At 40.1% G+C, this 21,593-nt stretch overlaps 1 protein-coding gene across 6 annotated transcripts in view; it reads right to left on the bottom strand.

Moving 5' to 3' along the window:
- Window positions 1-21,373, bottom strand: part of FREM1 (FRAS1 related extracellular matrix 1) — a 73,170-nt gene extending 51,797 nt beyond the window's left edge. For 2 of the 6 annotated variants that reach the window (XR_008210501.1, XR_008210502.1), the window contains exons 1-4: window positions 20,977-21,366; window positions 5,708-6,210; window positions 1,306-1,400; window positions 441-742 (exon numbers count right to left, since the gene is read on the bottom strand). Coding sequence is in view for 4 of the 6 variants with exons in the window: in XM_052700721.1 (XP_052556681.1) it covers window positions 441-742; window positions 1,306-1,400; window positions 5,708-5,938 (628 nt within the window). In the remaining 2 variants the exon portion in view is untranslated. Of the gene's footprint in view, window positions 1-440; window positions 743-1,305; window positions 1,401-5,707; window positions 6,211-20,976 lie in introns of all 6 variants that reach the window. The other 4 variants (XM_052700720.1, XM_052700722.1, XM_052700721.1 and 1 more) reach the window with 3 other exon arrangements.
- Between the last annotated feature and the right edge of the window lie 220 nt (window positions 21,374-21,593).

Genomic DNA, 21,593 nt, shown 5'->3' with positions numbered 1-21,593 from the left:
GGCTGAACTAAGCCTGACAAAAAGCTGGTGTGATGACAGTTAGGACTCCTTTCCCATCCTAACTTTTCCTACAGGCTTTTGTTCTTAACTGAGATCTTTCTGCTCCAGCTTCCCTTGGTTCTTGGGGGACCTCCAACTGTTGGCTACCTCCAACAGTTCCCGGTGCTGTTTGTACAGGGTTTTGGCATTGCCAGAATCATCACATTGATCCACAGATCTAGGAGCTAAAAACCAGATTCCTGTTTGGGAATTACCGACCATCAGTGAACTGAATTTTGCCCCACACAGACTTCATGATCCTTTCAGTTTGCAAGACAGCTCAAGCTGTTCATTAAACTTCACATGACCCACTCTTACCCAGCATGTCTGGAGCAAACAGCAGACTTAATCTGCCAGGACTCTTTGAACCTGCTAATACAAACAACTAAAGAACATCATACTAGGGCCAAGGAGGAAGCTCTGTGGTTGATCCCCTCGAAGCTGTTCCTGCTGCATGTCCTCCAGCATGAGCTGGCCATGAGCAGGGAGGTGGGTTTCTGAAGAAGCTATGGAAATGGTGCATTCCAAATTCATCTTCCTGTTGTAGTCAAAAGTGAGGATGTTCTTGTCAATTGCCCTGGACAGACCATGGTATTCAGGTACCTCCAAAGCTCGGGAGCGCATTTTGATGATGTTACAGTCTGGCTCAAGTAACTGTACGTGGAGGGTGAATGTTTCTACAAATGTTTCATTTTCTGTAAACCTACGGGTAATAAGAAAAAAATAATTGCACTTCATCCTCTTTCTGATGCTCTTCGTAAATTTGATGTTAACCTCATTTTCTAACAAAATTACTTGAAGCCTTTTCTCTCTTGTGCACTCAAACCCCAGATCTCCAGAGGCCATGAGACACAGCTGCTCACCTCTTTCTACTTGTAAACAGATTTTGAAAAGGAATAGGTTATTTATTGTGTATACTCAGGGACACACGTCCCTGTTAGCAGTAAAAACAGAATATTGCTGTGCTCTCAAGTACTGCTACCTCTTTCAATAGCAATCAGAAAAATCACTGGTTTTCTGTAATGAACAAGCCTGGTAATAACAAACACATTCTCACATTCACATTTTTGCGTATCTGAAATGCACTGCAAATAATGTACCTGTAAATAGATGGTTGGTTGGTTGTTCTTTGCTGCTGCTGCAGCTGAATCTATGTAGTTACCTCAGGTACAAGAGAACCTGTTTTTCCCTTGAAAAATGGTCTGCTTGCTCTTCCTGAGAATGCTGCATTGTGACAACAAGGTATGATGACCCAGTGTTGCTTACCTGTACAGCCTAAGCATGACTGTGTCTGCGTCTAAAATCGGACAACCGTTGTGGGTATACTTGACTTCATTAAGGTGAAAGTGACAGTCAAAAACCTATGCAAGAGAAAGAATAGACAAGTACAATGCTATTGAGGAAGCTAACTTCACAGCTTCAGTTCTCTCTGGCTGTTGGCCTGGGAAATCTTTAATCTTCTGTTTATTCACCCATTCTTTGGTCCCTCAAAGAAAGCCAGAACAAGCACAGTAACTGGGGATGCTGGCACTCTGCCATAAGAAAGGCATACCAAGACGATGGTTTCTTGCCACCACTTCCCTCCTCTCTCCTCTAACTTAGTAATCAGTTTGAGCTCTCACTTCTCTGTTATCACAGACTGTGGATGTATGGATGCATCTGTTTTCAGAACAAGAACTGTTTTCAATTGGTCTGAACTGCCAGCAGTTCCTGCAGAATTGTATTGAGTTAAATTGCTTTTAAAATTGCTTCTGACTGTAGCTTGATTATACAGTAAATCCTATTATTGGATTGGCCACTATAATTGGAATACTTCGAGTCTGTGAAATTTTTCTTTTGAAAACTTTGCTACATCGGATGTTTTTGGAACACTGACTTTGTACTTGCAGCCCTTTGCTGGATCAGATGATGTTTCTCTGTACCATACCAACACCCTGTCTAATCCTGTGACATAAAAGCAACCAGAAGTTCACATCAAATGTGCGCTAATTTAAAAGAGATTAATTCTTATGCCACACCTGGTATGAAAAAGATTTTGAAAACTTGCCTGGCCACTGTACAGCTTGTTCATAGGCAAAGGATGCTCATATTTTGTATTTGCAAAAAGAGCATGTTATTGTCAGCAAGAAAAAAGATGTTAATCACTACATTTTTCATGTGATTCCTGGTGAAGTTAAATTTGGTTTTGATTCAGTTTTTAACGGCAGTATTCACATGTGATTAGTTCTTCCATGGACTAAAATAAAATCTGTTTAGCATTCACTAATACTTCTGATGAGGCCATAGCTAATGAGAATTAACAGCAGATGCAGTTGTCAGACAAACAGCAACTCTTTGCAGAAAACAGAGATAATTTCATACTACCAAGGTTCTCTTAAAAATGTGGCTTGCTTTCATTAGCTACGTCTTCCCAGCCACTTTGGGGAATTGTAAAATGGAAAGGGCATTCTGGTGAGATTCTAAAACGTTAACTGAAATTGTGATAAATGGAGAAATTATTAGATGCTCTGTATTTCAATGTAAAAATGAAGTAACCTTATGATTATTTATTCAGTATAGAAACATGCAAGTTCTAATTCTATGCAGTAGCTAGATAGAAACAAAGGCCAGTAGCCCTTACATTCTTCATGAATCCATGAAACAGCCAAGATGCATGTCTGTTAATTGCACATTAATAGTTAATTTAGAAATTAGGGTTTATCATCTCTTCTTGTTACTGGAAGTGTTCATTTCCACTAAAGTTATTCTCAGAGTCTCAAGATATGTGATAATTTTTCTATATTTCATGTGATTTCAAAAGGTGCTGCCTGGTTTATTGTTTATCAAAAAGTACATCGTGCAAAGTCATTTTTTTCCAGTGAGTAATTAATTAGTTTATTATCAGATACATATACATGAATTTACCACTCTGTTTCAATTGGTTAAAATAACCTCGGGCCAATCTGTAATATTGCACCACAGAAGGCACAGTTGTTTTTTTTATTTGTTGGAATTGCTTAGAAAAAGAGGACAAGAACAGCTCATGAAAATCTGATTCACATATGGTGAAGGTTCTGACTATGTTGTAGTTGTTTCCAAATCACAGAGACACTCATTATTTCCAGAACTTGGGAAACAATATGTGTTTTCTTGTTTTTTCTTTTACCTCTCTTTCTTTGTGCAAGATAAAAAAAGCATGAAAGTAAGGGAGAGGTAAGTAATGAGTTAGATAGTCCTAAGTGACATTATGTGAAAAAAGATAAGAAGTCAGAGGTGTTGAGTGGTCAAGTTAAACAAAAATACAAATTATAGAGAAAAGCTGCTCATTATAGCCTCCTGCAGTTCAGTAACATCACTGGTGTAAATCAGTGTAGAGCCTCGAGGTCTGTAAGACTGTCTGACTTGAAGGCTTGACTTGCACATGGCAATCAGATATTCCTCCGATGATACAACTCCTGTTCATATCAGAGGAGACTGCCTACAACAGAGGAGCTGGTTACTCATTAACTGATTTCTTTATTTACAAGACATCATTATTTTCACCACTTAATTGTCAACAAGGGGGTAGAAAATGAAAGACCTTTCCACAAAAGTCTGTTAACACTGATTGATTATCTTCTATGTGTATAAGACTCAATCTGCTTTGCAAAAAAGAAACATCTGTTTTATATTTCCTAATATATTTCCTTTTATATAAACAGCCAGCTCTAATTGTCTATAAACTCAGTGGGTACAACAAAGGAGATTTGAATCTTCTCCTAATTACCACAAAGCTTTGTTTTTTTTCCAGTTCAACTGCTTTTAAATTACAAATTATAATTACACTGTCACACATTCCTAGTGCATTACTCAGTTTAATGATAGTAAAACAGATCTGATCAGGGATACTTTCTGGATGCATTATTTCCTGATAGAAGGAGCATGAGTGGCAACAGGATGGCCAAACTCTGGCAAACTCTTTCAGGAATGGTTAAGGTTCAGGCAGCACATCCAAATGTGTCATAAAAAACGAGAAGCCTTCATCTTTTAAAAGTTGTTTTGTTCTTTCCTACCTGGGGAATAGGACTGTAGATAAGCTGACTTGGAAGCATATTGCAGTGGTCCTACCTCCAAGAGGATGCAGAGGGGAGAAGGCACTTTTCCTAACTTTTCCTGGGACTCAGGACAGGACATACAGAGGGGAGGCATCCCACACCACCAGCCTGGTACCCCACATTCGCCTGCCCAGAAATGCTTACCGTTTCAGGTGAGGTACACGCACAGCCTCCAAGAGGTTAGAGACCTCTGCACACGCAGAGACTCAGCTGTGCATTCTCAGACTGGGACCATGACAGAACAGACATTTGAAAGAGATTAGTCTGAGAGCAGAGAAAGACAAGGACCGTAGGTATATCAGAAAGTAAGTTGTGATGTGTACATATCTCCTGGGGCCTCTAGAAAATGCTGACTGTGCTTAAAGCATGCTAGGTTACAGAGTAAAAGTGGCTTTTTCAAAGTACCTAGGTCCTACTGCACATTAGTGACTGAGGCAGAAAATGAAAGCAAATTCAACCACACAGTTAACTGCCCTGCATACAAAAGTGTTCTAGGCAAAGAGGCATGTAAGTTTCTCCTTTTCTTCTAGTGGATCAAACTGGACCGGGGAAGTGGAGGGAGATAAACAACCCTGAGCTTACAGAAGCTCTGGGGAAGATTCCCAGCAGAGGCCCTGTACCTCCTGGGGCCAGGCTCTGGAGGAGAAAACACGCTCACTGCTCAATGCCTGCTGCTTTCCTTGGGATAGAAAGTTTGCCGTTACTTCGGCTGGTTTGCCTGAAGTAATCATGGTGCAAAATGGTGCAAAAAAGAAATAAAGTCGACAAGCAGGCCAGAAGCTTTGAAAAACCTGAGACTGGTGTTTCTGCATTGGCCTTGCAGAGAACACCAGAAGCCTGAGAGGAAGTGAAAAATTTGACATATGCCAATTTGTGGAAGTGTATGCTTAACAAAACTTTTCAAACATAGACAAAAGCTGTTGGGTTATGGTTCATTTTAAAAACATTAATCTTGTATTTCTATCGTTACATTTTCTTGTCAATTATTTCTAATTCCTTCTTCCAATGACTTCAACGGGGAGATTTTTTAAGCAAATGAGTAGCAGAACAGTGACGTGTAAAATACATTTCATCATTGCTACAAGCTCAAAATTTTAAAAGTAAACAATTTTTTAAAATCAATTTGCCATGTGTTAGCAATTTGGCAGTTGCAGAGCAGAGTAAATAATACTGTACACAATGTGCTTATTGTATGTGATGGTTTTTTCCTAATTGTTTCCAAGGTAGTGGCTGTGTGACTGAAATGCAGAATGCTCTAGCTGGCTATGCATTACCCAAGGGACAGTGAATGCTGCAGTGGTAGAAAAACAGGCAACTGTGAGACTGTGAGAGATGTCTCCTAACCCAAAGTTTTGAAATGCCGATTCTACATTTGTGAAAGAAAGCTCTGACCAAAACCATTTTTATACATTTGTGGTATTTAACTCAGCTTTTTTTTTATTTCAGGAGTGCTATTCTCTGTCAACTGGCTACTTTTAGTAAAAAAAAAAAGTTAATCTTATTCACACAGAACATTCAGATTTGTGTGCTTTAAGCAGTACCCAAAAAGAATTATGTAAAGCAATATTCAGAACAGCAAAACAGGGCCCAAATACCTGTGGGGTTAGCTTCCCAACCCTTTGCGTTATTGGCTCGTTTCTCACAACTTCGACTTTGCACACATCCTTCTCTCTGGGGATGGAAAACTTGAGGTCATCTTCTGACAGGAAAACAGACTGTCCTTTCATCACTTTAATGCCAAGGTTGACACTTATAAAAGAGGAGCAGACAACTCTTAGGAGAACAGACAGCAATAGCAACAACCAGGTTTTCTCAAAAGGCTTCATATTGTGAGGCTACGCCAGCTCTTTTCTGCTAGAGGAAAAGTTCTTGATAAAAGGAGTCTTCTCTTCCCTCTCCAGCAAACGCTCACCGTATAATGGAGGACCAAAACGTCAGTCACAGGTAAAAACGTATCATGTTTTCTATTAGGATGCACCTTTTAACTGCAGTTTGAACAGACGCCTTTCAAAATATCCTTAAGTTTTTATAAAATGCATTGGTCAAGCCTGAGAAAATGGCAGATGTTCTCTCAGACCACTTTTAATGTCTGTAAATCCTAAAAATAAACAGAGAAGGAGAAATGGTATAAGGTATTGAACGTCTGTTGAAAACAAACAAACACACTTCCTTATTGTTGCTTTATAATTGCTTTATAATTGTTGTTTATTTCAACAAGCAAATGAACTTTACCTTTGAAGACAATTACTAAGAATGCATGTGCTCTGAAAATCAGCTTTGTATCTATAAGTCTTTCTATCTCAACAGATCAGCTCTCAGTATACATTTCAGGCACCTAAGCACATAGAATCATTGGCTGCGTGAGACCCTCTGCTATGGGACATTTTTGCTGCTGGACCACTTTAGCTAAGCTGAATAGCATTTTAATAAAAGAGTATGAGTATCTGAGTAATTTCGAAGTACAGAAGGGAGCATTCATTTGGAATCAATGTAGCTGAAGGTAAAATAGAGGCAGTGTGGTCTTTTGTTTAATACCTTATCATTTTGCCATTTAATGGTGGGAGATGGAGAGGGAAGAGGCATTTAACCTTTAGTTTAGAACACATTCACTGTACCTCTCTATTTTTCTTTCTACAGTGACAATTGCTACATGGCATTCTATGATTCTGTGATATGATACCTGAAGCTGAGATTAATCTTATTTTTCATGTTTATAAGTTAAAAAAAAAAAAGCAGATATTTTATTGTTGAATGAGCACTGCTGAATCTTTATTACAGCTCTCTAAACTGAATCTATGGCCCAAAGAATATGAAACAACATTGATTTAATTAAGTCTGATTAAATCCTTAAAAATTCCAAGAATTCCTTCAAGTTCTGACAGATTTTTGGCTAGTTAATTACAAGGTATAACAGTGACCCTATCAATAGTGAAAATATGTGAAAATGATTTAAAAGGAAAAATGCATGTATCTCTCTTTATTTCCTCCATTAATGTCCACATAAAAGTGTTCTCTTTACTGATTACTGCAGAATGACCTCTAAATGGTCTGCAGTGGCATGTACTTATCGGACCAGTCCTACATTCCACTGAACAACACTTAGGAATTTGATCAAAATTATCAGCTTCTTAAAGTAACGCGAGAGACATCCATTCATTTCAGCCCTGATTTAAGACTGAAGTCTTTGCAACTAACATACGCTGAAAGTTAGATGTGTGTTGACTACGTAATTTGGATCCCAAACCTTTACTCTTCTTTTTTTGGTTTTTATCTAAAAATATTTCCATTTTGCCCAAAAGTTATGCAGCTAGATCAATCTGAAGAAAAATTCACAATTCTAGCCAGAAGGTTTAAGAGGTAGATTGTGTTTTTGCAGTGGAAATTTTCAGTATTTCTGTATGTAGCATACGATAAGTTTCACTGACTAGTTGTGCCATTTCTCCCCTGCCAGTAGGGGGTGTGCCCATTATTGCAGTAATGAATAAAATGCCCTTCACAGATATCTTTGCCTGATTGGAAATTTTTGATCTTGAGCATGTTTCTCACAATTTGGCTCTGAAATCCAGGAACAATGTCTCCTGCTCTGAGCCTGCACTTCTACAGCACAGGGCAGTGCACCTCGCTCTTGTTTCTGCAGTCCTGTGAGTTGGCAGCGGTGGTTCAGCGTGGAACCGGCTGTGGACCTGAGGATGTTTTTAAGAGGCAAGATCTGTGAACAGCGGGGGGAAAGGGACGGACAGTGGGCACTGCAGTGATGTGTGATTGCCCTTATAATTCCTGGCAATTCTGTGCACAGACTAAAGTAAAAACAATCAAGTGTGATTAAGTACTGCCTTGGAGGTCGAGGTCTGGTCTTATGTTGTATGGAAGTGTCTTGCAAAAGGGTTGCATGACGATCCACATCATTTCCTAGAACTGAGAATTGGTGTGTGCAATGCTGCAGAAGAGCATCTCCTGTAGTAGCACAACCGATTTGCTGAGAGAAATGGGGAATAAGTTCCAAGGTAGGGGACAGAGAGAGGGCCCCTGGAGGAGTGCCTGCTATAAGTCCTTTAGGAAATATGTTGAAAAATTGGAAGAGAAATTCAAAAACTGGGGTTAAGGATAAACAGAAAATGATTAGGAATTGTATTATTGTATTGCCTAAAGAGCCGATTATAGGGAATCAGTATTTTAGCCAAAATACAGGTCTGAGGAGGAGTGCATTTGTCAGGCTTCAAACATGCACTTAAAAGTAAAAGTATTATTTTACTGTTTTGTTTTGCTTTGGAGGAGGAGTTCGCATATGCTTCTTGTTATATTTAGGGAGTACAGCAGTTAATCACGGCTAGACAATATTGTGTAGATAAGGAAGAACAGAGAAGCTCCAGATGGGATCCTTTAAGCTGTTTACTCCCTGTACTTCTCCCTAGGATTAAACTCACTCGCATTCCTCTACGAAATGGTGTTTTCCCCCCCCCCCTTACATCCTGGCCTTGAGTCAAGTCCTGTAACTACAGGAGGGAGGCCAGAGACAGCTGACAGAGCGGAGGATATTGGCTCGGATCAGCCCCTTGACAGCCCACCTGAACCGAGCTCTGTGATTAGTGCTGATATTGAAAAGAAAAAGTTCTGCCAGCTTGAGAAAATATAGAAACAATGCAAAAAGGACATTATAAATTCTCCTTTTGCTAAATCTAACTCAATTAACCCCACTAATACTTCCATGTATCCTCTTAGTGAAGTTCCAGTGTTATCAGAAGATACAGGATATGTAAACTCCCTACTACTTACTAGTGGAGAGGTGAGAAATTTTAAAAAGGAAATGAAATCTTGAGTGAAAGATCTTATTGGATTAGCAGAACAGTTTGATCAATTCTTGGTCATCTTTAGCTTATAAAAATTGGGACTTAATTTAACTGGAAACACCTTCAGAATAACAGGGGTAGAGCGATCAAGAATGTTGGTTCACTTTATGAGTCTATTGAATGAACATGGGAAGATAAAATAGTCACAGGGTAATTGTTATATGTGCCAGAAGCAGGGACCAATTCACAGGGGAGAGGTTTAATAGTTAAATTAGATTGCAGTTGAATACTTGTGGAACAGGTATAAAAGTGTCAAAGATCTTGTTAACAGCTGCTGGTGAAAAAGAAATGAATCCAAAGGTGTGGGCAGGGGAAGAAAACCACAGGTGGACTCACAATTACTCCCTTAAAGAAAAAATAACTGCCCAAGGAGGGAGTGAAGCTGTGAAACAGCGACAATATCCCATACCTTTAGAAAGGATAACAGGTCTAAAGCCTGTAGTACAAACATTGGTTAAGAATGGTCTTCTGGGACTCCGTATGTCACTCTGTAACACTTCAATTTTGCCATTACAGAAGGCAGATGGCACCTATTGACTGGTACAAGATCTGAGAAAAATTAATGAAAGAATTCTCAAATGAAACCCTCTGGTTCCTGACTCCTATACTTTAATGAGTCAGATCTCTCACAGACATAAATAGTTTAATGCAACAGACTTAAAAGATGCTTTCTAGACCTGCATTTTAGACTCAGAAAGTTGAGATCTTTTGGCCTTGAACGAGAGGACCCAGAACTGGGACAAAAGTAGCAATATAGGTGGATTGTTTTACCCCAAGTATTCAGGGAATCACCTACTTTATTTCTTTTTATTATATTTTATTTATTATATTATTTATATATATATATATAATATTATAATGTATTATATTATTTTTATATATTATATTATTTTATATTTTATATTTATTTTAACTAATTAGGTGCTGGAGAAAGTTTTGGAAAAGTTTCAGGTTGAAGAGGGGGGTAAAGCTGTTGCAGTATGTGGATGATTTGCTGATTTGTGGAACAGAGGAGTCTGTCAAAGTAAAAGAGACTACAAGTAAGCTTCTGGATTTCTTGGGAAACATATGCTAGGGGTGTTTGAAAATAAACTGCAGCACTGGAAAAAAAAGTCAAATACTCTGGGCATTTAATTTCTGAAAGGAAATGGAGAATTAATTCTGAAAGAATTCAGGGTAATGTGCAGCTTCCTCTGCCCAGGGCAAAGAGGGAGTTGTGCAAGTTTCTAGGTCTAATTGGATACTGTAAATTATGAGTAGAAGCATATGTACAAAAAAAAAACAAAACACCAAAGAGATTTTATCTAAAACTATCAGAGGGAGAACCCAATGTATTATAATAGACAAAGAAGGGAAAAGAATTAGTGGAAGTATTGAAACAGGACTTATTCACAGCACCTGCGTTAGAACTGCATGCCTTAAAGAAACCATTTCACCTTTTTGTAACTGTAAGTGAAGAAGCTGCTTTAGAAGTTCTAACAGAAGAATAGGGAGACAAAAGAAAACCTATTGCACAATTGCCTAAGCTACTCAACCCTGTATCTCAAGGTTAGCCCAGATGTGTCCAGGTGGTAGTAGCAACTGCCTTATTGTAGAAGAGAGTTCGTGTGGACCCTTCAGGGGTGTGAGGAGCAAGTTGTTGATTTGTTGATTTTACGTGTTTTCCCCCGAGGAGATCACTCCACTTTTGAGGTTTTTAGAATATGTGTGTACCCTTTGGGGATACTAGGAGCAAAGCGTTGAGTTATTGATAATATGTGTTTTCCCCCCAAAGAGATTGTTCCACATCTGTCAAAAAAAAAAAGAAAAAAAAAAGGGGGTTGGGGAGGGAATGAGGGCAGGAATCCACTCCTCGACCTCTTAGAAAAGCATGGTGCCAAACCCTCCCCTGTGGAGTTGGAGTGGGCACAGAATAATTGGCCCAACTTAGAGGGAGTCGCAGATCATATAGCTCCACAAGCAAACTCGTATGAGGGAGGAAAAGGGAAAATCAATCATTTGTGATTAAGAACTGCTCTCACTGCTGCCGTAGAAATCCACAACAAACAGCACACAGCAGAAACCCATATTGTTCAGTCCTTGCAGGAGTTGGCTACACACCTGTAGGACCAAGTAGAAGATCTTAGGGGACAGTCAGAAAAAGAAGAACATTTGAAAGTCCTCCTTCAGCAAGCTCTTAGAGAACAGTTGGTAAACGAGAGGGAGATTAATGCTAGTTCCCCAGGTAGTGACTTTTATCCAGGAGAAAATCTGGAAAATGTGAGAGCCCAAATAGACAAATCAGAAAACCTGGTGACCCTTCTCTATCCTCTGATAGAAATTGGGCGTGCATATGAAGAGAATGAAGGTGGGTATTCTGATGTTAGTATTGAGGAAGTCACCTATTCTGTTACCAAGGTGGCCAAATTAAAGAAAGATTTTGGTCGCACCCCTAGGAAATCAGAGACGGAGTATGTGTGGAAAGTGCCACTAACGGGGAGAACGGATCCTGTTGACTGAAAAGGAATCAGAGCGTTACTGGGGACTTTTCACCACTGGCAACCCCTGTGCCCTGTGCTCCCTTACTCAAAGAGCTACTTACTGGGATGATCACTCCCCGAGACAACTGATGTTGATTGATTTGCTGCACACTGATCCTGTCCCTTTAACGCTCAAAGAGCCTCTTAACAAATACATCTGGAAGGCTCGAGATGATCAAGGAAAAAATGTACAAAATTAACCACCTGGATTTCACCCACTTTCCAACTTTGGTTCAGTTGGGACCAGGAATGATTGTTGTTGTTGATGTTTTCCAGTTATGCTTTCTCTAACTTTGGTTCCTCTGGAACTGGGAAGTTCTCTCTTTTGTTTTCCAGATACTAATGAGTGCTGATCCTTTTGCTGTTCCTCACATATTCCCTTCTCACGCTGCTCCTTTCTCTGGGATCCCTGTGGTATCATTAATGTCACTGTTTTAGACAGGCATCTTCTTCAGATTAATATTTGTAATTGCTTATGCTGACCCTATCACATTCACTGGCTGGTCACAGTCCTGTGCACATATTGGGCATACTGAGTGTATGGGACTGAATTCTAATCTTAACAGAGGCTTAACCCTTTCAACCATGGTTAAGCAAAGTGATGAAATATATTCAGGAAATGAATGAGGCCAGGATAGTACTGGTTAGTACCCTGGGAAGATGCAGGACAAAGAATAAAAGTAGGGCGTCAGATGAACAAGTGATCTACGTATATTGAAACACCCCTGCAGTCTTCCCTGCCAGCACTGGGAACCAATCAGCAATTCTTCTCTAATGTATCATCTCCATGGGAAAGAATGAAAGAATTAATATAAAAGACCACCAGTTAATTGTAGATGCACTCGCCATAACTCAAAATGTATTCCTAGCTCTTAGTTGTAGATGGTAAAAAGAAACACTTAACCCACTGAAATTTGAAAGGTGATTTGGGTCAATGTTATGAGGGAAGATGTAACTGTGAGTGAGTCACCAAAGAGTTTATCAAACTCCTTGATAGACCCTATTACTGTGAAACCTTGGGAGTCTGGAGTGTAAGACAGAGAGCAAATGGGATCTGTTTGAGTTTAAGGGTAAACAGGAGGTTCTGTTTGTATGCGTTGTTAATCTTATTACACTTCAGAAACATTTCATCCTTTATCACTGTTGTTTGTGAGAAGCTAGGCTAATTAATTGATTAGAGGGACAGGAAAAATTTCCTTCTCATAAGTGAATGGTATATAAGATGTATGTTGAACACAATAAAGCAGAACTATTTGGAGAACTGTTCTGATGCTACAAGAAACTGTGAGAGCTCTCTAACTCGACTGAGTGCCAACAGTGATTTGGGTCAATGTTAACAAATTTGAAAGAATTTCAATCTTAGTGTCATCTAGTTAATTTTATTTATGATCCTGTTAATATCTTTGTCACAGCTTTTGTCCTAACAATGCACAGTGCTTTGGTATATACCGTACACCCAATCATTGCAGTGGCTCTGAATCACAAGGGGGTTATACTTTAGCTGTTAGAACACTGAGTATGGGCCCAACAAAATGGAAACAAATGGCAAACCGTTGATATTAGTTCATGTGCTGTATAGGAACAACAAGGATTTATTTGTGAGAGTAATACCATCAAGACTCAAGACATTTGTCTTGACACTGAGCAAAATATTTGGCATTTTTAGAGGTATCCCAATGACAACTCTGAAATAGTGCTCATCAAAAGGATGTGTGTGTATGAGAATCTCTTATTATTTTATACTCATAGATGATATTATTATAAATACAAACAATCATTCAAAGGTCTGTGTTTGTATGTTTGTAACTTTGTTTGTATGTGTTTCTAACCTTATCAACATTATGGGATGTGATTTTAATTATTCAGTTCCAGTTATGTCATATCAGTTGTTGTGGTCCAATCACACATTAATCCACAATTTGCCACCTGCCCCAGTTGGAATGAATCTCGCTTTGGTGAAGAAATTATTGCAACATGACAATCTGTACCAACTGCTAGAACACATCCAAGATAACGGACAAAAAACACCAAAACTTTGGTTACTGTTAACCATGATACAGAAGAGATACACCATGTCCTGGAAAGGGTGAAGAAGGATGGAGAACACCACTGTCGGGAAACACTCCGTGGATGGTCACCAGCAGCAAGAGGAGTTTTTAATTCTGTGGTTCACTCTGCTGTGATCTTCTTAATCCTAATGCTAATGTGTTTATTGCTTGTAATTATATTATATATGAAAGTCTGGCACATGTTGAGGCAAATAGACCGGCTCGAATTTCCCAAGGAGTCTGAAAGTTGGCATAGGTGTTAGATTACTTTTCCTAGCCTCCAGGTGATCCATGGGTAAGGTGAGTCCTGCTATGCACATTGGCAACACTTATTTTGTTCCTTTGCTTTTGTGTGATTTTAACATGTATCTTTCCCTTCTTCTCTCATTCCCCTTAATGCTTTTTTTTCTTGAAACCACCATGGGACAGTGATATCAAGCTTTGCACCAGTGGGTGGTGTGAGAAGTGGGAACAATGCTGGCTCAAAGCTTGTTCAGAGGCAGCCGTCTGAGACATGAGAAGATGGAGAATGCTTGACTCAAAGCGTGTTCAGCAGCATGGATCCAAGGCATGAGCTGCCCAGCAAGTTCTTGGAGTTAATGGTTGACATCCACAGCTTGATCCTGGGGAAAGTCAGTCTAAATTCTGGCACCCACCATAAAACCCAAGACTGAGTGCAGATACCAACCTCAGGCACAGGCAGTGGTTCCTTTTCTTACCTTGCACCAAACACTGAGAGCAGAAAGGCTCCCAGAGGAGCCACAAGCACTTTGTCCAATTTCACAGTGAAAGTGTAAGACATTCCCTACCACAAAATAGGTCCCATAGTGTCAGTGTCTTACAGACTTGCTTTAACTGCTTTTGCCTGAAGACATTGTTCCTCTGTCACAGTACACATATGCTTGTCCCGTATGTTCCTGCAAGTGATCTTATAGGACTGCTTTCCTCTGCAGCTGACTGAAGTTCTTGAGAAGCATGATCTCACTTTCTCAATCTGGGGATGGCAAAATGAAATTACAAGAGATCCCTTCAGCCTCCCTACTGCTCTGCCCTTCACACCATAGCGGGGCTGGATTCTCCCCTGTTGTTTCTTGATGTGTCACCTCTGCCTCTGCATCCAGAAAGAACAAAAGGCTGAGGCATTAATGTCAAATACACCATGTTATTTCAGATAAATTTAGAGACTTAATGAAAAAATGATGTTTCATTCATAATTTTAGGAAGACTAGTGCAGCATTTTTAGATTAAGTGGATTCTCATTGATTTTCTAAGAGTCTGGCTGAAAGGCAATACCTGAACCAGATGAGCTGTGTGCCAGAAGCAAAGCAGTTGTGTCAGTGCACTGTTGTTGTATTCTGCACTATTTGCTATCTGTCTTAGCAGGGTTACTGATGACCAGGGTCTGGAGAGCAGGAGAGTCTGAGATAGCTGACTTTGCCCAGCCTGAAGTAGGGGCCTAGGGGGAAGCTTATTGCTACTTTCGGACATCTAAGAGAACCTGGAGGTGCATAGCAGAGGGCCAAAGTGCAGCAACCAAAATAGGCAACAAGGGATATTCACCTCAGATACTGGGAAAGAAACACAACAAGCACACCATGGAACACATTGCCCAGAGAGGCTGTAGTCTCTCTGTGAGGAGTTACTGCAGGTGTCCTGAAGCATCATGGGCACTTTAGATAACAGGAGATAGATTGTTTGCAGGCGGTTGCTGCCCACATATCAAGACCACTGCACAAAGCCACTCCAAATATAAGAACCAGTAATAGCCCTCTGGGGCTGCAGTCAGCGAAGCATCCCCCAGAGGAACTTTCCATCCCTAATAAGATAAAAAGATCAGGGAGTTCATCCGAAGGACGCACTGAGATGACCACCAGAGGGCTCAGGACCACCACCACAATGAGACCACGCATGTGCAAGGAGGTAGAACCCCAGGTTAGCGATTTCAGGGAAAGTATTGAATATGTATGTGCTGTCCGGGAAAACATTTACATATGTAACATAAGTAATGCAGGTAAGCTGAAGGTCTTTCATGCCAGATACACATGTTTAGGTGGAGGTGTTCCCCTTGCATCTGGCGCGGCAGTAAAAGAATGACTGCTTCTTAATATCACATTGGTCTTAAGAGTTATCTTTCAGGCTGGTGTTTTTGTCTGGCGTCTTTTACAACCTAAATCATGCTGTGATTGTATGGCTGTGATGACAGTTTTCTAGACCCTGGGACAAAGCTAATTACCCGCTTTATTTTTGCAAAACACTGCACTGTGTTCTCCAAACTGTAGAGTGATTCCCAAGATACCAAATTTAAAATTATACTGATGTGGTGATATATAAAGAGACCTCTTTGGCATGATTGGATGTAGACTTACCAACCCCTAAGTTGGGAACCTGGAAAAGGAGTCTGCCTCCACTTATTTGGACAATGATTATTCTTCTTGGCCCAAAACATGACCCTAAGCATGTAGCCAAGGCACAAGGGATGCTCAGCAAGGGGGCTCTGAAAAGCTTCTCATCTATCAGTGGAACCCTCTCCCTGCTCTTCAAATGATCCTGAGTGAGAAGGCAGAGGGAAAGGGAAACTCTGGAAAGCCAATGGATGTGACTCTGAGGAGCTAAAGGAGGAACAGAGCATACTGGAGGCAATTTAGTGGAGAGTGACAGAGAACTTCAGATACCATTTGTTAAACATTTTCTACAAATACTAAAGTTATTTTCCTTTAGGGCTATTGGTGCATATGTGAAACATTTTGCAGTGGTTAATTACAAACATAAGTGTTCTCACCAAATAGAGCTGACTTTCAGAGGAGAAGGGAAGAGAGAGGAAGGGAAGGAAAGGGAAACTATAAGTCCCTAAAATTATCCGTAAGTTACAGAATGTTAGTTGCTCTTTCAACAGCAGACTGTGGAGAGAACATAAATCTGTGTAGGACCCATCCAGCTGTGTCAAAGTAGAACTGGTCTTTTAGATAATCTTTCAAAAATATGTACGTACCACTGCAATGGTATATTGATGTACCACTGAATAGAATTTACTTTAAAGAATGTAAATATCAATGAAAGTTTCAGGCAATTCTTATTTAAAGTTATAAATCCTGAGTCTGATTCTGAGGAATGTAATTAAAGCTAATGGCATGTAGTTACAGTCTAATCCCAAAGTAGATGTGGAGAGACATCTACTAATGTAGAACTACTGAAAATGAGATCAGAAAAAAACACCAGCAGCTCTCAGTTGTAATACCTGAAATCTAACTAAAAAAATGTGTAATCACTAGCTTGTTTACTAGCTTAATCACTTGAACAGCAATGACATCCAAAATCATCATTGAGATTTGGATGAGACTTCAAGAGCTTCTCTCTGTGTGACAAAACCTCCAGCGGCCTGAGAGATTTTACTGAAGAATGGCATTCAAAATCACCCTCATTTTTCGCAAAGCTTGAAAGGAGGACAATTGTTGTGTGTGGGGAGTTGGCCTGATTTATTTTAATGAACAAGATTGACCATTGGTTGCTTTTTTTTTTTTTTTTTAAAGGAAAGATTAAAGAAAACAAATAGCGGCCTTGCACACATTCTAGGAAACAGATTACTGTTATTATGGCAATTAAAAGTGAGCCCATGGCATTTAAAGGACCCTAAAATGTTTAACTGGGGGACTGCCACTTCAGAATGTGCAGTTAATCCATGACCTCCTTCAAATGTTTGTTATTTAACATCTTTATTCCACAAACTACAATCAAAGATTACAGGCCACAGCCAAACGAAGTACTGAACAAGGTACTTGCTGATTTAATGAATGCTAGGTGGCAGTTTTCTTCTTAGTGCCATATACTTTTTTTTTCTTTTTTTTTTTTTTTTTCTTTTTTTTTTCTTTTTTTTTTTTTTTTGGACAAAACCTTTGCATTTTTTCTGGAAAGTAAGGAAACAAGTGTTTCACTGCAGTCAATGAATAGATCCTTCTTCATGAAATTAGAAATGTGCAGGATGTAAAGCACGTCCAGACATGTCCAGATGCTCCTCTGTTATCCTCTGCTGCAGCAGGACAATACTTAATAATTAAATTTAAATATGAAGGAGAGGAGGGAGAGATTGATACTGGAGATCCTCAGTCATGGGACAGGATAAAAACTAGTAGAAAACTTGTGTAGACAGTAAAACCAAATGGCTAGATTAGCCTTTCTTTTGATTTTGTATACAATCAAATGCACTGCAGAGAGGGAACAAGAACTGCACTTCCTCACAGAAAAGCGATCTATAGCAACAAGTAGGTGGAAGAATAGTTTTCCCTGGTCCACAAAGAAATGAACTTGAAAGTGATTATTAAAAACACCTCTAATAATAGCAACCATGGAAAGGTGAAAGGAGGGAATTTCCCAAGAGATTTTAACTTACAAGAGATGTTTCATTTTAGCAAGCAACGAGCAATGGATAGAAGAGAAACAGGACATACACAGCAAGCAGCCTAGGACTAGTCAATGAGCACTGTACTCTGTCCTGCAAGGATAAAACTCTTAGCCTCAGCTCAAGTCCTGAATTTGTCAACTGAAAGCAAAAACTAGGGTATTGCATTCATTGTTTTTTTGATAATACACAGCTTCTAGCTCTGTAGCCTCATTCTTTTTCATGGCCTTTGCAAACTATGGCCAGATCTCAAACATAAGTCACTCGAGGAGCTCTGCTCGTGGCAGGACAGCTCCACCAGGGGGTGAACACATCCCTGGCCTGAAAGCCCACTAAACAGGAACAGAAAAAGCCTCCTGTGCAACAGACAGGAACAGGAGCCTGTGTCTGACTGTACTACACTGACCTTGTTGCACTGCACCATGAGCTGCAAGATCTGATACTTCTGCAAAACAGTTATCCAAAAGTGGTGATGAAATGCAGCACCACCAACACACTGCAGGTCTCCACAGCAGTATGTGTCTGCTGATGGATACCACACACTCTGTATGGTAATGCCTGGCCTTGTGCCTCACATTGCGGAGCAACAGCATGGCAGAGGGGTTACAAACTCCAGCTTTTATGGATGAAAGTCCATGGGGAGAGGTTTCAATGTTTTTACACACTGTTAGTAGTTGTCTGTTTTTTGGGTCGACAGGAATGATGAGCCTTGATTTTAATGGAAGAAGTTCTGAATTTCTGTAAAAGAGGATTTCACAGACCACTCTGCACAAGGACAAGCTCGCTCAGGGGTGTACTGCTGCTTACTGAGAAAGAGCTGCAATCTTCTGCACATGCTGCACAGAGGATTTTTTTGAATGCTTAAATCTTAACAGCTGGTAGATGGTGTGGTTTACACTTTCCCACAAACAGAGTTAATCTCTCTGAGCCTTAGACATGTTTAACTTTAAGGTTTGTTTGAGCTTTTCATCTAAATTGCTGCTATGATCTGGGAGAAAAATCCAAATCCATTGTCTCTCCAAAAAGAGACAGTCTCATGTTTTTAGATATCCAAGGGCAAAAGAATGGATTTATGGCAGACATCAATTTCAGTTTCCAAAGTGGTGTGAGTGGAAGTTGCTGCAAAATCACAAAGTTCTTCTTTTATGAAGAGTTTTCTTTAATAAGAGCATATCCTTATGCATTCTGGATGCCTGCATGCTACAGCTACAGCCTGTGGGCTCATCTGGTGATACAGTGTCTTCAGGGAACTGGAGGTGACATTAGTCAGAAAATCAGAGTCTAACGAAGGCTTATCTTCACAGCCAGCTATCAGAGTTCTTTGACATGCTGTTCACAACGATAGCAGCTAGTGATAGCAGTTGGGATAGCAACTTCCCAAAGACAGCCTGTTCAGGCCTCTTGCCCCGTTGCCCAAAAGGCAGTCACATCATTGTGAAGATGTAATGCCGCAAGCTGTGAAACCATGAATTTGTGCATGGATACCATTGCTGCAGCAGTTGTAGCCCTCACAGCCTTCATTAGCTCAAGGGAAGTTAATCAGGGGACACAATCACAGCCACAGAGCCTCAGAAAATGGGAGAAGCCTACCTTAATGCAGGTATAACCTTTCAGCAGGTATAATCAAGCAGATTGCACTTTTAAAGTAGCGCTAATCAGTTAGTGCTGTGTTACTGTGCTGTTGTTACTACATGTTACTGCTGCTTTCTAAATTCACTGTTAGGTAGACTGATGAGTTGGTCAGTATTTCTTTTCGTCATGAATAAATTCACTTCTGTTGTGCTGTAGTTAATATCACAAACGTTATTACAGCAGATCCTTCAGGGACCGCAGAAAATTAATTTGATGTGGAAAAAGGCCTGGAGCAACTCCAATTAAAAATTCAAATCACTGCCTAAGAAGCTTTTTATTCATTGTCAGAACATTTGCCTAACTTTTCTCAGAGCAGGGATCTATGCTGAAGAAAATTTTCAAACTCTGAGGTGCCTCAATGCAAACCAGCTTTTTTTTTAAGCAAAATGCACGCACTCATGTTTGCATGCAAAATAAAGACCAGGGAAGAACTGTAACAAAAATGTTGGCAGGCCCACAGCAATAACACCCAAGTAAGAGAAATGAGTTGAGATGACTTCTACAGATGTGTGCACGCTTTTGCTGTGCAAGCAGCAGGTGGTTTGCAGTGTCATTGCCTCCCACGGACACAGGGGCACGTGCCAACAGCAGCGATGCATTTGGCATGAAGTCCTGAGATGATGAACTTCTGCAATTCTATGAACTGCAGAAAATGTAATTTCTGAAATACCCTTTCAGTAACTGTTTCAAGAAACTATATGTGATTGCCTACTGGACTTGCTGAAGTATCTCAGCACAGCACAGAGTGAGAGTAACTAATCTCTAAAAGCTGTTTCAGAGTTTAATTACAAGTGTATAAAAGTGAGCAAGAAACAAAAAGACCACAAGCATGCCTTTGTGTGGTCAGAAGCACGTAAACATTTACATGTACGTACAATCAGTGAATATCCATCTAATTCAAATGAATAAAGTCAGCTCTCTAAATACGAACAAACATGTGAAAGCTCTCACAGATACCTGCTTCAAAATAAAAGTCTACAATTTTGAAGCACTCATTAAAAAAAAAAATCTTCCATACTGAAGGATTTCATGTTTGTTTTTTTTTTTCAGTGCTGTGTATCACATTTCTCTCCCTCAGTGTGTTTCTATTAAAAAGACAGTTGTAATATAGGAATGCTCACTAACTGTTTCCAAGCTTTTATAAAACGTAAAAGCATAAAGTTTTATTAGTACTGATGGAAGACAGCCAGCGTAGGCTAGAAATCTGTATCAACTCAAACCTTAGTGTAAACTAAGTTACTTGGAGCCACAAACAACCAGCGAAACCCAGCGCCTGTTCCCTCTTATGGAACTGAGCTTTCAGCCACTCCAAGCACAAAAACGAGCGAGTGCCTCACTGAGGCATTCAGTAAGCCATTCAAGACTATTACAAGCATAAACACAATAGTATTCACAGCATTCGACAAACTTGAAGCAGATACTTACAGGTAGCAGCATTACTTCAGGAGGCTGAGCACAAGATCATGCTGTATGAAAGGAATGAGTGTCACTGACCCAGTAATCTCTGGTTTTAAAAGCTGGCAGGAAAGAAACCCAACGAGTGGGCGACAGAGGGGAAGACAGAGTGAGAGAGATGAAATTCCAGTCTTTCTGGTCAGCTTGGCTGTAGTTTCCTTTGTCCTAATAATCAACAGTAAACACTCTTTGCTTGCAGGATTGCTCCTGGCTGCAGAGCCCCAGAGCACAACTGCTTTCGGGCTGCCTATGATAAGGGCATTCTGAGATGCTTTGGAGTGTTTACACTCAGCAGTGCTTCTCTGGCAGCCAGCCCCCGGATCTTCGCTTCCCCTTCTGCTAGTTAAGTCTGTTGGGACTAGAAACTGAGCCCCTGTTAATAGCGTTTGCTCATTTTTTCTTCCCACTTCTGCTGGCTGCCTGTCTGCTGCGTGCACTCACACAGACACATGCACACAAACTCTGTGTGCATTAAAGACAAGAGAAAGACTTCTGAGCTAAAATCTTTTCAGTTCCAGTTTATCCCCACAAAAAAGGGAGAGAGAATCCTTACTGTAAAACAGATATGATTCATTTCTTCCCAAAGA

This window comes from Tympanuchus pallidicinctus, unplaced genomic scaffold (genome assembly GCF_026119805.1).
Source record: "Tympanuchus pallidicinctus isolate F22 unplaced genomic scaffold, pur_lepc_1.0 scaffold4, whole genome shotgun sequence".
NCBI lineage: Eukaryota > Metazoa > Chordata > Aves > Galliformes > Phasianidae > Tympanuchus > Tympanuchus pallidicinctus.
Note: the sequence above shows the minus strand (reverse complement) of the source record. Positions and strands in the feature narration are given on the sequence as shown.